The following is a 16,774-nucleotide window of genomic DNA, read 5'->3' on the forward strand; positions in this document are numbered from 1 at the left end:
TATATTCTTCCATTATCGTCAACTCGCTTTATAGAATTTCAAGATGGTAGCTTTCCACATTTGTAAAAAATAATGAGATCAAATATAAATTATTTATTTAAACTGAAAACAATTTGAAAATATCTATATAGTTTATTGTAATAGAGAGATTACTTTTTGCCAGACTCTTATTTTCGTGTAAACGTGTGTGTACTATTCATCTACTCAGTGCAGTGTTATGGTATGTTCTCATGCTAATAATTTTGAAGACACACTTGGTGTTTTTTTACATACAACAGTTTATATTGTTAGTTACAATGTAGAGGGTTCATCTCTGAATTCCGTTTTAAATTTGCAGCCTTTGCGCTTGTTTTATATAACTTTATGTCTTAACGTTTTTTGACACCTGAAGAAGAGGAAATATCCCAATCCTCGAAACGTTATGTTTTATTTTTGTAGCAAATTTTATTTTCGGACGTAGGCAAATGTCCAAATTCCGGTTACCCTGATCCAAACCATCCATCGTCCATAACAAACTTAAAAAATTAACTGTGGGAATTACTAGAAATGGTAAAATTGTCGAAACGTCATATATTGGCTTCTATGAACTATCGAGGGAAACTTTGATTGGATGATAAGCTTTCTCAATAAAGCACATAATACCACACACCATTATGAATGGGGAAGGGATGAAGAATCATGGTATATTGAGTTTTTATGCTCATCGCCTTATATAAAGGTTTTCATACAAAATCATAAAACAAAATAAATGCCACCATAAAAACATTAAAATCTACCTCATCATGTAGGCTTTGCCGAAAGATATTACCTTGAACCAGTATGACATTTAATTTAAGGGCTCAAGTTGAAAATTATGATATAATTAAAATATATAAGTTAATATTATATATTATGATTCCTTACATGAATTATTTTTATATGGGGTTGTTTTGTCTCAAATTGTACAGTACGATGCAGGAAGCACTATGTTGTCATATGATTTACATCTTGTTCTAGTATTTATGAACAAGAGGTAGTATGAAGGCGTGTTTTTGTCCGGCAGTTCACTTTCAGAAGTCTCATTTATATTCCAGGTGCTGTTAGTAAAAGTATTATTTCTCTCTTCAAACCAAACAACAGCTATCGTCACACACATAGTTTTTGTCCTCTTTTCACTATTGATAGGAAACACGAGTACTTTCAGTTAGTACACTATATGATATTTTTAAAGAGGCTTTAAAAACCCCCCTTTTCAGCCTTATTCTGCCCGTCTTCACGGGCCCGTGAAGGATCATATCACACAGAATTCTTAAGGGTAGTCTAAAGGATAGTACAAGTTCGACGGGACTGATAAAAAGTGCAACGGTCACAGACAGGATTTGAACCTCTGCTATTACTAACCCAGGTCCTAAGTCAGACGATTAATACCATGCAGCATCTTGCACTCCCAATATTTGCTAATATTATACTGTATTTAATGTCATTAATTTTTAATTTTTTATTATTTTTAAACATTCAAGTTTAGTGCAGTACTTATTTTACTCAATATAGTTTATTTTAGTTCGATAAATTTGTTTGTATACATTTTGCGCTTAGCACTTATATAACAATGAAATGTTAAAAAGATTGAATGGCCTTGGGTGACTGAAATTTTCAGAGTGACTTGTAGTGAGTAGTTAAATAGGAGCATCTCCTACTCACTGACATGGACGTTTGACAGTACCAGGGATATAATAGCGTTTCTATATTAAGGACGTTGTCGATTCAAATGTGGTTTTCAGTGATGAGGATGTCACCAGTGACAATGTTTAGTCTTAGAGACAACGACAATGTCATTCTTACTATACATAAACATCACGTCGACTATATGCGGAACTTTTCAATATTTAAGAATTTATATGTAACAAAAATAATAATGATAAGGTATAATATTAGAATTGCGTATAGTTTTAACTACTTTGGATAATAGGAAATTATTTATTTGGTAAAACCCTGAAAAAAAATGACAATACAGGGTTTAAAGATACCCTGTAGGTAATAAGATGAATTTTGTATTATGGGACGTCCATTACATAAAATAATATAGAAACACAAGGCATGTGAAGTTAATGTAATTTTAGATGTAATATTCTGGGAAATGCTGTTTAAAATAGTTCACAGGCAGAATGAAATTTAGCAATATAAACTTAAAACACGGTTTCGGGTCATTACTCTCTGAAGTTTACTCCACGTCTGTGATATCCGTCAAATAACCGCCTCTCAGACCACCCATCACCACAGGCCCCACTTCTGCCTACATCGCTGATTAAAATTGTTTAAAAATAACACAAATAATATATATTTTAGTCCGTATAGTAATAATCAGTGAGACCTACTTTTTTAGTATAATTAACTGTTAGCGAAGCCTATCCCTCAAGGGGCTGGAAAAATCGAATTTCTCTCTATCTGTCTGCCTGTCCGCCCATTATCTCCAAACAAACAGAGCTGTAGACTTGAAATTTTACAAGAACCTTCATTTCTATACTGTATAGGAAATGTTAAAATTCTGTAAAAAGATTTGATTCCAGCGCAGTTTACCACTGTAATACTCTCCCTAGCTCTCCGAAACTTTGATTTCAAGACTGGATAATAATTAGTTATATGATGGTGCATTTTCATTATTGTTATTGTAGTTATATAAACATATTTGTTAGTAACAGAGTGTTGAAAACGTTAGTGAATTCCTGGAATTGTAAAAATTTTCATTTCTGTCTGTCTGTCCACAATATGTCACGAAAACAAACTTACCTATAGACTTGAAATTTTGCATGAAGCTTCATTTATACATAGGTAACACTGAGTTCGATAATTTCAAGTTACTCACTGTATTTTGCTGAGCGTTAACTAATAATTTTTTACATTGTTTTAATGAGTATCCATGACAGCAACAAAAGTAGGAGAGTAAATTAATTTATAAACGAACTGAATACAATCGTAATAGATTTTAACATATGACATTTTAATTCATACAAGGGAAAGAAAAATAATAGACTGGAAAGTTAATGTTAAAAGTCGTCGAATAAGATTTAATTTCAGCGCATTCTTGCGTTGTAGCACCCTCCCTAGCTCACAGAAACATTTATTTTAACACTAGACAATAATAATTTCTAGGATGGTCCAGCCATGAATTTGGGCTGAGTGATTTTTTTGTACTATTATCTTTCTGTCTAACTATCTGCAGGACATCTCGAAAATGAAAAGAACTACGCACTTCAATTTTGTATGTGACCTCGGGAAAGCCTGCTACGCGTCACGTGGTGTGGCGTACTCTTACTCTGGTGATAATTCAGAGATAATCTAACTCTCCATTTTTACACTATCCAATCAAAGCCCATCTTCTCGCGATTAATTATCCAAAGCGTTATACGAGCATTTCTCTTAGAACTGCGACAGCGCATCCTTTGATGGCATCTTTCCGGAACAAACTCTCTCGTCGTGTGGTCGATTATTATTTTTTTTTTTTTTTTTTTTTTTTTTCATGGGAATATATTGAAATTAACCGAGTTATTTATTATAGAAAAATATTTCTAGAGTCTAATGTGAAGATTTTTACAATACAAACAATTGAAACTAACCGAAATTGTTCTGTTGCTTTCAAACAATAATAGATGATTGCTTATTGCATTATTTGCATTATGCAATATATATATATATATATATATATATATATATATATATATATATATATATATATATATATATAATTTCAATAAACACTGAATCGCAAAAAGTACTTGCTCCGCCGGGAGTCGAAACCCGATCTCTCACTTGCCGGGTGAATGTGCTACCATTACACCACAGAGCGCTTACTTTTTCCGATTCAATTATTTTGTATTTGGCCGTATCTGTCACATATGAGTTTAAATAAGCAAACTAACATATGATCGGAAGACCAAATACCTGTCAAACGACTTTTATTTACATTAAATTGTATAAATGGCAATAGCCTTATTTAGTTTCAATAAACACTGAATCGCAAACAGTGAATTGCTACAAATGACTTTATTGCCTTGAAATATTTGTAGTACCATTACACCACAGAGCGCAATTTAATATATATATATAATATATATATATATATATATATATATATATTTATATATATATTTATATATATATATATTCTAAAGGCTTTTATTAAATTGCGCTTCTGAATACTACAAATATTTCAAGCATAAAGTCATTTTAGAATTTCACTGTTTATCAGATTCACCTGAATATTCGGAAACATTTAATTTTTCTTGTTTATCTATTTATATTTACAGCTGATTTCATGTCTACACTAATAACCAGACGATATTGTTCCTGTGGTTAGAACATGTGACTGTCCATCGATCTTATCTAACTCGTGGGTTTCATCAAAACAAAGCCTCATCTGCTTTAGTGTATTGTCAAACAATAATATCTTGATATTTCATCAGAGATAATATTTTATGAGTCGATGTGATTCATTGACAAAACATTAAGTCGATGCAGAAGATTACGGGACGTGGTCGGCAGTTATACGGGTATTTCAGTGATACTGTGCAGTAGTTGAGTACTGTTTGTTAAATGAACCACAAGTGTAACAAACATCAATCTTGTGTGATGTATTTTAAGTTAACAGCAATAATTTTGAGTTGCTTAGTGTTCTGGACCAATGTAAGTTTCAAGACATTTTCATTGTAATTATTTATGTCTTAAATTTAGAAACAATATATCTTTAATTTATTTTGATATAATAAAACGCCGTAAACGGACATCACCTTAATACTCAGTGCCCTTATTAATTGACTATTATAATAATATAATATTTATGACTATTTTGAACACACCATAAGAAGCGAGATCCAGTATCGTGTACTGTTAGTACGACACTAGTATAACATAACCTTGTGGTCATATTGTCTTAGCAAAATATAAGTACTCCAGCTCAAGTAAATGTACACTATAACAAACTCCCCTGCACCAATAATTATTGTGTTATTCATTTATTAGCCTATATGTATATTTATATTTATAGTAAACATAACTACCTATATCAATAACTGCTATAATTCTCTTGCTTACAGATTAGCTATAATATTGAAATTTGACGAAAATAGTGGAAAGTGTCAAGCATTTTTTTTTTTTTTTTTTTTTTTTTCATTTTTATTCACTTTTAAATGACCTATTGGAGGGGCTAGACCTTTTATTTTCCTCTCTCTCTCCCTTAAGGTTAATATTTATACAAACTGAGAAAATAAACAAGATTGCATGAAATGTTACGTTTATTGATTTTCTGTTTATTTTTATAAAAATACGAAGATGTTCCGAGTCGTGCTTTATGGTTTTTATGGGGAGGTACAATCGAATTATAAATCATTACTTTGGTTCAGTTGTAAATTATCTCAAAAACTGGTAATTTTCCAAAACACAATGTAGCTCCAAAACGTAAATTATATTTACATTTTTAACTTTAAGTGGGAAATAATTTGTTCAATATGTTTCCTCAAAAGAAAAACGTTTATTTAAAATGTGTAGGCCTATAACCAAACTTTTAAAAATACAATGCTCTCACAAACCGTCCCACTATCTATGTATGATCTCTTAACAACAAGCAAACAAAATCTGGAAAATAACAAGTTTCTGTTTCTAGAGAAAAGTAATTACAGGCTATTAGAAGTCTCCCTGCACGTAGGTAGGATATTGTAGTAGTTAGTAAGATTTATGCGTGACATATTAGAAAGCACTAAAACAAATAGGCCTATCACGTTAAAACTATTTCAAACATTCAGTAGCCACCTCAGAGATGCACGCTTCACAAAACACATTATGATTGTGTTCCCAGACCACATAGCTCCACCTAACTGATCTTTAAAATTCTATTAAAGTCTTCTGAACCATTCTAAATTCCATGTTTTGCATGTTGCCGCAGATATGTTACAAATTACATTGTTCTCCGGTTTCACAGCTCCCTCCATCCAACAAGGTTTTAAAGTTCAAGTAGTGCTAAATACTAAGAATTATTTCATATACATTCAAATTGCTTGTGATTTTATAATGGTGAATTATAATTAAACTACGCACTAATTGTAACTTTTCTGTTTAGAATGTATCTAAACATACTGTATTGTATCAAAGAACAATTCTGTCTACTACGAATCGACAGTGCAAGAAACAAGAGATATTTTGTAGTTACTATGTAGTTTTCCTTCATCAGAGCGTTAATTAATGAAATTGATTGTGCTGGTAATCTAGCTAAAATGTAATTACTCGTAAAAATATGATTTATCATCACTTAAAAATAATTTAAATTTTATAAAAAAGTTGTGTCAATAGCCATTCGTTATGCATTTGTAACTATTTCTATGATTGGACAGTGTGACTGTCGTTATATTTATTCATAAGTAAAGAAATCAGTAGACTATAGTATTTATCTTGTGTTTGGGCTATTTATGCCACGGTTTTGTAACTATTTCTCTGATTAAATATACTAACGTTACATTCATTATTAACTAAAGAAATCTGTAGACTATGGTATTTATCTTGTGTTTGGGCTATTTATGCCACGGTTTTGTAAATACCTCTCTGATTAGACAGTGTGACTGATGTTATATTCATTATTAACTAAAGAAATCTGTAGACTATGGTATTTATCTTGTGTTTGGGCTATTTATGCCACGGTTTTGTAAATACCTCTCTGATTAGACAGTGTGACTGATGTTATATTCATTATTAACTAAAGAAATCTGTAGACTATGGTATTTATCTTGTGTTTGGGCTATTTATGCCACGGTTTTGTAACTATTTCTCTGATTAAATATACTAACGTTACATTCATTATTAACTAAAGAAATCTGTAGACTATAGTATTTATCTTGTGTTTGGGCTATTTATGCCACGGTTTTGTAACTATTTCTCTGATTAAATATACTAACGTTACATTCATTATTAACTAAAGAAATCTGTAGACTATGGTATTTATCTTGTGTTTGGGCTATTTATGCCACGGTTTTGTAAATACCTCTCTGATTAGACAGTGTGACTGATGTTATATTCATTATTAACTAAAGAAATCTGTAGACTATGGTATTTATCTTGTGTTTGGGCTATTTATGCCACGGTTTTGTAAATACCTCTCTGATTAGACAGTGTGTGACTGATGTTATATTCATTATTAACTAAAGAAATCTGTAGACTATGGTATTTATCTTGTGTTTGGGCTATTTATGCCACGGTTTTGTAAATACCTCTCTGATTAGACAGTGTGACTGATGTTATATTCATTATTAACTAAAGAAATCGGAAATCTGTAGACTATGGTATTTATCTTGTGTTTGGGCTATTTATGCCACGGTTTTGTAACTATTTCTCTGATTAAATATACTAACGTTACATTCATTATTACCTAAGGAAATCTGTAGACTATGGTATTTATCTTGATTTTGGGCTATTTATGCCACGGTTTTGTAACTATTTCTCTGATTAAATATACTAACGTTACATTCATTATTAACTAAAGAAATCTGTAGACTATATCTGGGTATTATATCTTGATTCTGTGATGATCCACCTATTTATGCCACGGTTTTGTAAATACCTCTCTGATTAGACAGTGTGACTAACGTTATATTCATTATTAACTAAAGAAATCTGTAGACTATGGTATTTATCTTGTGTTTGGGCTATTTATGCCACGGTTTTGTAACTATTTCTCTGATTAAATATACTAACGTTACATTCATTATTAACTAAAGAAATCTGTAGACTATGGTATTTATCTTGTGTTTGGGCTATTTATGCCACGGTTTTGTAACTATTTCTCTGATTAAATATACTAACGTTACATTCATTATTAACTAAAGAAATCTGTAGACTATAGTATTTATCTTGTGTTTGGGCTATTTATGCCACGGTTTTGTAAATACCTCTCTGATTAGACAGTGTGACTAACGTTACATTCATTATTAACTAAAGAAATCTGTAGACTATGGTATTTATCTTGTGTTTGGGCTATTTATGCCACGGTTTTGTAAATACCTCTCTGATTAGACAGTGTGACTGATGTTATGTTCATTATTAACTAAAGAAATCTGTAGACTATGGTATTTATCTTGTGTTTGGGCTATTTATGCCACGGTTTTGTAAATACCTCTCTGATTAGACAGTGTGACTGATGTTATGTTCATTATTAAGTAAAGAAATCTGTAGACTATAGTATTTATCTTGTGTTTGGGCTATTTATGCCACGGTTTTGTAAATACCTCTCTGATTAGACAGTGTGACTGATGTTATGTTCACTCATAAGTAATGAAATCGGTAGACTGTAGTATTTATCTTGTGTATTGGGTATCTATGCCATGGTTTTGCTGTACTTATTACATTTGTGTTTCAACTACTTAAGTGGTGCTATTGTGAGCACGTACTCTTCAGTGTTCAATGTTTGCTCACATCCTGTCAGTTTTGCACAGATGAAACATCGGTATGCCGTATTGCGTGTCGATAACAAGTATGGAAGAATTTGTCTCCAAGAATCGTATTCTCTAACCTCTATCCTCGGGGCAATTGAGGCCAGTGTAAAGCTTTCTTTCATTGGCGAATGAGTGTAGTTCAATGTGCTTATTCTGATTGGAATTATTTGTTATATTATGGTGCTTTATCAGCTTTTTTTAAATATTCTACATAATTTTCTAAGAGAGAATGTAAAATTCAGTGTTTTAAAAAGTATTCAATTTGTTTTATTTTACACTTTCACAAAACGTAAACGTTTTCTGTTCAATTTTAATGTAAATACTCAATCTGCCTGTCCTATTACAATATGTCCAATTTTCAGGCCCAGTCAGCACCTAAAGCCGAGTACTGGAAGCTGGACGATGTGGTGAACTATTTTTCAAATGGCTCCATCAACGTCAACTCTCTGAGTGCTATGTTCTCTGACCTGACCAAGAGAGCTACCGGCGAAATGGACAGGCTCTACCACCAGCTGGAGGGGGTGTTGGAACAAGCTCCTGTGGCCACTAAACTCGACCCCTCGGTCATAAACGAGAACTGTACATGTTACTGCCGCTGTCCTCATAGCCACGGCTCCGTCAGCACTAAGGTTGTGAACAATATCAAGGATAAGGTCATGGACCTCAAAAGCAAATTTGAGAATGTTAGACAATCCATAATAGACAAATTCCACGTCCAGACAAAATCGCCAGTCAACTGAGAAAGGAAAATAACATTTGAATTATTATCCCTAAAATTATTTATTCAAATAATAGCTCGAATCATTTTATCTTTTTCTCCATGTTATAAGTCGTAATATTTTGTCTATTTAATGCACCAACTGAAAAATGTAGACTTGTGTTACTTATAAATCAATTATCATTTCGTAAATCTTCTGACTCTGATATTTACTGCAATACTTTAATTTATTAAAAAACATTTTAGAGTTTAAACATTCTATGTCATCGATTCCCTCATATGTTGCTTAAAAATAATGACATACAGAACAATAAACAGTAGAATGATATGGATGAAATAAATTACCAATTGAAGAAACGACAAAAGGTATAGTTACTGTCAGTAGTGTGTCACATTCAAGAATATTTTCATTACTCTTGAAAGATGTAGACACTAAAAGTATATTGGTCTACGTATATTGGACCACTCTTGTTGCCATACTAAGATATAGTGTATATGCAGATCACCTGATTCAGCATAATAGTTCAGGAGCTTAGAACCAATTTGCATTGTATAAGCACTCAACCTGGATTTTCTTGAAATCGAAAAAGAATATTTCAAATAAAAGAACGATCATCAGCCCCACTAGTTTAGATGGAGGTCGATATGGTAGATGATAAAAATATTAAATTATAATATTTTTCCTCAGATTTTATTTTTCTTTTATTTACTTTTACATACCAAAAACCAACTATCAGACACGTAAATAAGTTTCAACTAAGTTTCATATACAACGCCTTAAAATGGCTACTTCCAGTTCTATTCAGTTCTCTGACGGTGATAAAATAATAATTATGTGTCTGGCGGTCGGTCCTACCTAAGTATATGAAGGTAGCCCATTATCGTTTGATATTTTTACCTCTCCGATACCCTCGTAATTACGAATCTCTCCAGAACTGGTCAAAAACATTTTACAATCGCTTTAGGAAAATCTCTCAGCATCTTGCTCAGAGCTTGCAACATTGAAATAGGACGGTAATTTCCAATTTTGAACTGGTTATATTGCTTGTGTACTGAAATTTGAAATGGGAGATAATTAATTTTATAAGTATCGTTCAAATGTGGCGCGTCGCTTTCAGTAACTAGACAGATATGCAGTCAATATCACAAGTGTTTTTATATTGAGGTCTCTGAATTACACTTGACAACAGAAAACAAAGCGTGGATGACATCGGATTGTTTTCCATTTTAGGTCAGAACTAAGAAAATCCAGTATCTGTCAAAAGCAGAAGCAAATTGAAAACGTTTGCTACTTCTACGGAGTTTTAAAATAATATTTCCATTTTCTTTAACCTGAAATGACAGCCTAGAGGTACCATGTGGACACATCAGTATGTATATTATTTACTCCCTAGTGTGAAACTCACCTCATTATCTGGGCTTATAATTTTGATAATTTGTCTGTTTTAAATGTATTTAAAACATTCCGTGCTAAGGTAACATAACGTTGGATCATTTCCTATAGTATTAAGGTTTATTAATGTCGTATGCTTTAACAGCAAATATTAACTTTTTGAAATGTTCTTATTTGGTTACTTTTCGCTAAACGATATGGCCAATGTAATCCAGCCATTTTCAAAATCCATTATCGTAATCCAGCTTCCGGTTATAAATTAAAATTTTTAAAATATAATATTTTAAAGGCATTAAGCATTCCATTTTTAAAACTTGTATTCATTTACAAGTCACTAGTTCCATCTTGCATGCGATTAATTGTTTAATGTTTGGAGTACAAACAGCTCTCTTCGCCATGTAATTGGAGAGTACCTTTGTAGCCAGATAATGCAACGTTTGATAGTAATGATGTTACAATTATTTTAAATACCATAGGCTTTGATATTTGGTATGTTAATTGTAAAGTTTTGAGAGTAGTTGCCTAAGGAAGGCTTTTCTCTCGTTTGTTTTTTTTACAAACCATATAAAAGTAGTTTATGTATACAATTAATTATATTACATCGTAGTCAAGGGTGAACAAGAACGTCTATGTTAAAATAAATATATGTACAAAATATGTGTAAAATTGCGAATGATAAAAAAATTATTCTTTTTATGAAAATTTAATAAAATTTATATTTTTAAATTATGTATTAATTGAATCTCCATTACGTAAACTATAAAATCCTACTATTGATTACCGTCTTGCCATATGTTGTATTAGCGCAGGTACTCATATAAATAAAACTTTAAAAATCCATACCAACACTGTGAGGTATTTTATTGTAGCGATATTAAAACAATTTTTCAACTGAATTATCGCTTTTTCCGGTTGTAAAATTCAAAGGGAGGGGGAGGGTTTATACTCTTGGTAAACCCATCCCTATTTATGGAAATCACGTTCTACGCTCTAAAAGTAATTAGTGTAGTTCTTAGCGTATGTAGACTACGTTTAATAAAAAAAAAAACCACCATGAATTAAATTTTAGTTTTTCATCTTACCGAATCCGGTGCAGCGCGGAGCCTTCCAGCAGAAGGCACAAGCTGCGTGTATGTTCGTGACGACAGCGCGTCTAAGACAAGCGATTTGCGGGTTGAACTTAACAGGCGCCCGCTAGGACTCTATTTGCGAAAAACCTTTTAATTAATGCAAATTGAATGTTTTTATTGTGCGAGGTTTGTACATTTTTTTGCTAATTATTTACCCATAACGCGACCAATACAGAGTTGTTTGCAACCGGCCGAGAAAATGTTTAATTGATGATGTCATAACAACGTTCCCATTGGCTTATACATATTATTACTATCGACTCAAATAGGGTTATCCTATTAAAAATGCTAAAAACGTAAGAGTTTTGTTATATGTTTATAACAAATTTATTTTTCAAGTTATTTGGTTATATTTTATATCTTTTTGGATTAACATGAAATGGGCTTTAATAATAAATAGATAGTGATATATTTGGTCATAATTTAAAAATAATAATGCTGTACAAACTAAAAAAAGTTTTGGAATTTTTTTAATTTTTAATTTTTTTACTCAAATAATATAAAATAAAATACCTCATTGTTGCTTTTATTTTATTTGAAATGTATTTCTCTACCTAGCAATACTAGAATATGTATATGTGTGTATATATATATATATATATATATATATATATATATATATATATATATATGCATAGTTTGTCAGAATAAATGTTTTTCTAAATCCTGAAAATTCCAAGGATATTGATTTTTTTCTCTTGTAGTACACTAATATTCTTATAGTAACTTATTATTCATTTAAATTTCAATTAACTGTAGTATTGCAGTTTTTCTTATGTGTTACAACAATATTAGTCTAATGTATACTAACATTTGGTTGAAAAAGGAGTTTTAAAAAATTATTTAGATAGCTGTACTTGCACGGAACGGTTTCCGTGATATAAATTTTGAGCCCAGACTAGCTGTCACGGAACCGTTCCGTGATGCAAGGCCAATGGGTTAATATATTAATATAAACGTTTATAAATACACAACCAAAATGTATTTGAATTAATATCAAGCTTTAGTTGGATTACAAGCTGTTGATGTATTAGGCTGTGAAATTGTCAAAACCCGTTGTATCGTTACTTTAAGACCCCATAATTAGGTTGTCAGAGCTATAAATTCCATTCCATTCCTGTACGTAACACTGACTTTTTGTGCAATGCTCGTTATCGCAAAGTTACTTATCCTTAGTTTGCAATTGAGTTGGTTGGTCTTATTTTTGAGATAGCACTTTAGGAATTAATCGGCGTGGATAAAAGGTAAGGCCAATAATTTATGCCGAAAATACACATCCTGTGTAGTTTTTAGTGGGAGAAATAAATAGCGCATCGCATTTGATGCGATCTCACACTAAAACAACATGCAATGCTTAAGACAATGCAACGCTGTCTACTGTCACGCAGAACTTAATATTCTCGATGTTAGCTCGAGCTTTAAGTTCACAGTAGAGATGTACTTCTTATTTATGTTTTGCATCTTTTGTTAGACGTCGGGTGTCAAATCAAATTCAAATACAAGATGAATTCATGCTTTACACCAATATATTTTGTTCTCTAGTATTGCCAGTAACGTAAATATAAGTGAAGGAAATTAAGACCCTGCATAAAAGTAAATTAAAGGTCACAAACTGTAAGCTTTCTTTGTACAAACATTTTATATCATTTCCAGTGACATAAATAGAAATTAATTAAACTAAGAGTCTTCGTAAAAGCATATTAAGGCAGATATCACAATTACGGTTTGCACACAACAATGTTGTAGCAAGCAATGTAAACTAATTGAAGAAGAATAAGGGTATAACTGGCTAACCATTAGCGAAGCCTTGTCACTCGAGGGGCTGGAACAGTTTCGTTTCTGTCTGTCTGTCTGTCCACACAATATCTCAAGAACGTACTGATTTTAATTTTTGCATTAAGCATTTCAACATCGTGATTGATGATACTGCTTATCCCGCCATATTCTTTGGCTGAACGTTAGTGAACATTTTCACATTGGTCTTTTGGGAACCAAAGATAAATTTTCAAAATAAATAGATTTGTAAGCAAACAAATAAATAAATATATATAATTTTAACATGTGACATATTAAATAAATAGAGCTTTAAAATAATCTATAGACTTCAAACTTTGAGTGCAGCATCAGTGAATCCGGTTGTGCGCAGTGCTCCAAAAGTATGACACGAAGGGTGATGTTAATTCATCCAACTTCTACACGTGAAAAGGTCGATAGACTGTTTGACCATACAGAGTCCAGTGGAGGTCATATAAGCCACGCCTGCTTCTGAGATCTCTAGTCGTGATAACCACAAGAATCCGATCCAACAGAGTGAAACTTATGAAGCAAGAACTTGGCGCTCTGAGACATCAAATTCGTTAGTGGTTGTGCAAGACGAGATGACATTATTGGCCTCTACATTGTGTCTGAGACAGAGACAACCTTCATGACTGATTTTCTAGAAACTTAGTCACTTACGTAGCATTTAAACTATTTAACAGAGGAATTCCATCATGATCACCATATGTGTTTACTAGAATAGCTGCTCCCGCACCTGTCAACTCAGTGTATTAAGTCACCATGACTCGTAAGTGACCTTAAATGTGTGCTATCCAAACATTTATTGGTAAGTTTATGTCACTTCAGTGACAAGCTCTGTCAGAAACCAAGCTAATCAGCACTCACATTCAAAACTCCCGCACTCCTTTTGCCGCGCGTAGATTAAAGGAGGTATTTGTAATCATAATGCACAATCCCTTTTTATTGAAAATTTGTGAAAAAAAATTAAGAACACAAAAAAGTAATGATTAAACAAACATCGCAACAAAATAATATTTTAATCATCACAAATAGACGGTCAGTGCGTGATCGTACCACAAGCACCTCAGCCAGTCACAGCCATCCTTCAAAAAGTCTCTGACCATGCAATTTTCAAAAATACATGGAATGATAAACAAAATCAATGATCAAGTAATGTCGAGCGTGGCTGCTGCTTGTATGGGTGACCGCGATCCTGTCCTTACACGCAGCCCGCCTTCTTTTTCGTTGGTGGTAATCGTAAGTCACCTTGTGTTAGAGAGGGCTTCCTAGCCCTGGTGAAATAAGATATGCTTTGACTTATTTTTGACTTTGATAAAGTCAATCATTTTTATCCGTGCTACTGTTTGGATTTGGTTATTATCTATAAAGAGAACACTTTGTTTTTTTGTTTTTTTTAATTTCGAATATGACATTTTCCAATACTAAAAAATAAATATATGTATTAAATTTATTCGACTGTTTCTCTCATCAAAATGCCCAAAAATAAAAATACTTTTATTCTTAGAGCTTGTTTATGCCTCAGCAAACGTCATTATAGTTTGCCTGTTTAAGACGACTGGGACCCTCTGTTGACCCACAGTACAGAGTCGTAGAATTGAATTGTGGCACTGGGTAGGGGAAGAGTGGAGCTGGAGAAGTTAGTAACTTCCCAAACCCCAAAAGCTGAGCTTAAAAAATCAAGCCTTCATTAGGACAGCAGTATCTGATTTAAAATGTAAACGAAGTAAAAGCAGTTGCTCTACCGATTGATGCAAAACAATGGCTGTGAACTACAACGGACCTCCAACGACTACAAAACAAGCCAAAATAAAATTATATTATTTACTATTTAATGTTTTTTTTTAGTTTGCTGTATACACGTTTTTTAATACGAATGAAGAATTTGCATTTGATCTTAATATGTAAAGCAATAAATTTGTGTGCTTTAGCTCTCCGAAATTTAAATTTTTGCAAACTTTATATTAATATTTATTGACAGTATAATCATATTTTTATTTTATGACAAGAATAGGACAATTTTCCAGTAATAAACTGAGAACTGACACATTCTCTTCCACTTTTAGTTGAATAGTGTCAAATTCATTATTTAATTATTTAACAACAAAAAATTGTTAGTTGTACCACCGGACAGAGTTTTGCAGATGAGAGGGAGGAGCGGTTGTACGATTAGCTGATGAGTTTAGTCTAGGGCAGGGGTTCTCAACCGGTGGGTCGCGACCCCCAGGGGTGTCGCGGGACGGGTCTGGGGGGTCGCGAGATAGGTGATAAATGAAAAAAAAACTAAAAAAACTCAGTCCATATATACCATATGAGCGGCGAATATCAAATGAAGCGACCATGTACTTATTTAGGAAACTGAGTTGAGTCCGCTTGTTAAATACAATAAGTATATTTAAATCAATTTACAATTAATCAATAATATTTTAAAATACAACTATAATTATACAAAAAAGGTACAAATGGAGCTCTAAATGACTCAACATCGCTGCTAAAAATGATGGTGCCTGCCGCGCCACTTGTATCGTAACGTAGGCCTTATTGTTGTGAGACAAAATTTGTTTATTCTAAAAAAAGGCACACTACACAAAATACATTGCAAAAAATACATTTTTTTTAAAGTCCAGCAGAATGACTTAATGAGAAACTTTGAGCTTGCTTTGAATTAACTAACTGTAGAATGTCTGGGTTGATTTTTGTCAAACACAAAATAATATCATTTTCCAGTGGCAAGCGATTTCTTGATTTGGTTTTTAAATTCACCATTGTGGAAAATCCTTTTTTCAACAATTGTAAGAAGTAGAAAAAGGTTATCAAAATCTTCAATGCTACTTTGGTTAATTCTGGGTGTTCCTTCTTTATACTTAGCCAAAACTTGTCGGGACAAACATCGTCAAAAGTTAGTTTCAATGACTGATCACTTGATATATCTATCAGTTCATCGTGGAGGCCAGCATTCAATTCAGATTTTTTAACAGCTTTTTCGGAAAATGGTTTTGTTATCCACACAGATCCACTTGTATCTTTAACAGGGAATATAATCATTCAACTGCTTTATCAAGGCTTCAAGGTGTGATGATATGAGTAATGAGAGAGATGATGTTCAATGGATGTGTCACCAATACTTGAGACATACTCCTTGAATTCTTGGTGTAAGTTGGAAATTTTCAAAGTCTTCATCTTTTATTCTTGTATTTCAAAGAGTAAGTTTTCTTACAAATGCATTTACTCGGTCTTGAGCTTACAAAATAGTTGTTTCTGGTCCTTTTAGGGATGAGTTCAAAAT

At 32.4% G+C, this 16,774-nt stretch overlaps 1 protein-coding gene across 1 annotated transcript; it reads left to right on the forward strand.

Moving 5' to 3' along the window:
- The first annotated feature begins 4,465 nt into the window (after window positions 1-4,465).
- On the forward strand, window positions 4,466-9,857 carry LOC124360711. The gene is made up of 2 exons (XM_046814545.1): window positions 4,466-4,659; window positions 8,813-9,857. Exons 1-2 carry the CDS (start codon window positions 4,570-4,572, stop codon window positions 9,188-9,190), a joined length of 468 nt encoding a protein of 155 aa, XP_046670501.1. The 5' UTR covers window positions 4,466-4,569; the 3' UTR covers window positions 9,191-9,857.
- Window positions 9,858-16,774: the final 6,917 nt, after the last annotated feature.

The sequence above is a fragment of the Homalodisca vitripennis genome, chromosome 4, assembly GCF_021130785.1.
Source record: "Homalodisca vitripennis isolate AUS2020 chromosome 4, UT_GWSS_2.1, whole genome shotgun sequence".
Classification (NCBI taxonomy): Eukaryota; Metazoa; Arthropoda; class Insecta; order Hemiptera; family Cicadellidae; genus Homalodisca; species Homalodisca vitripennis.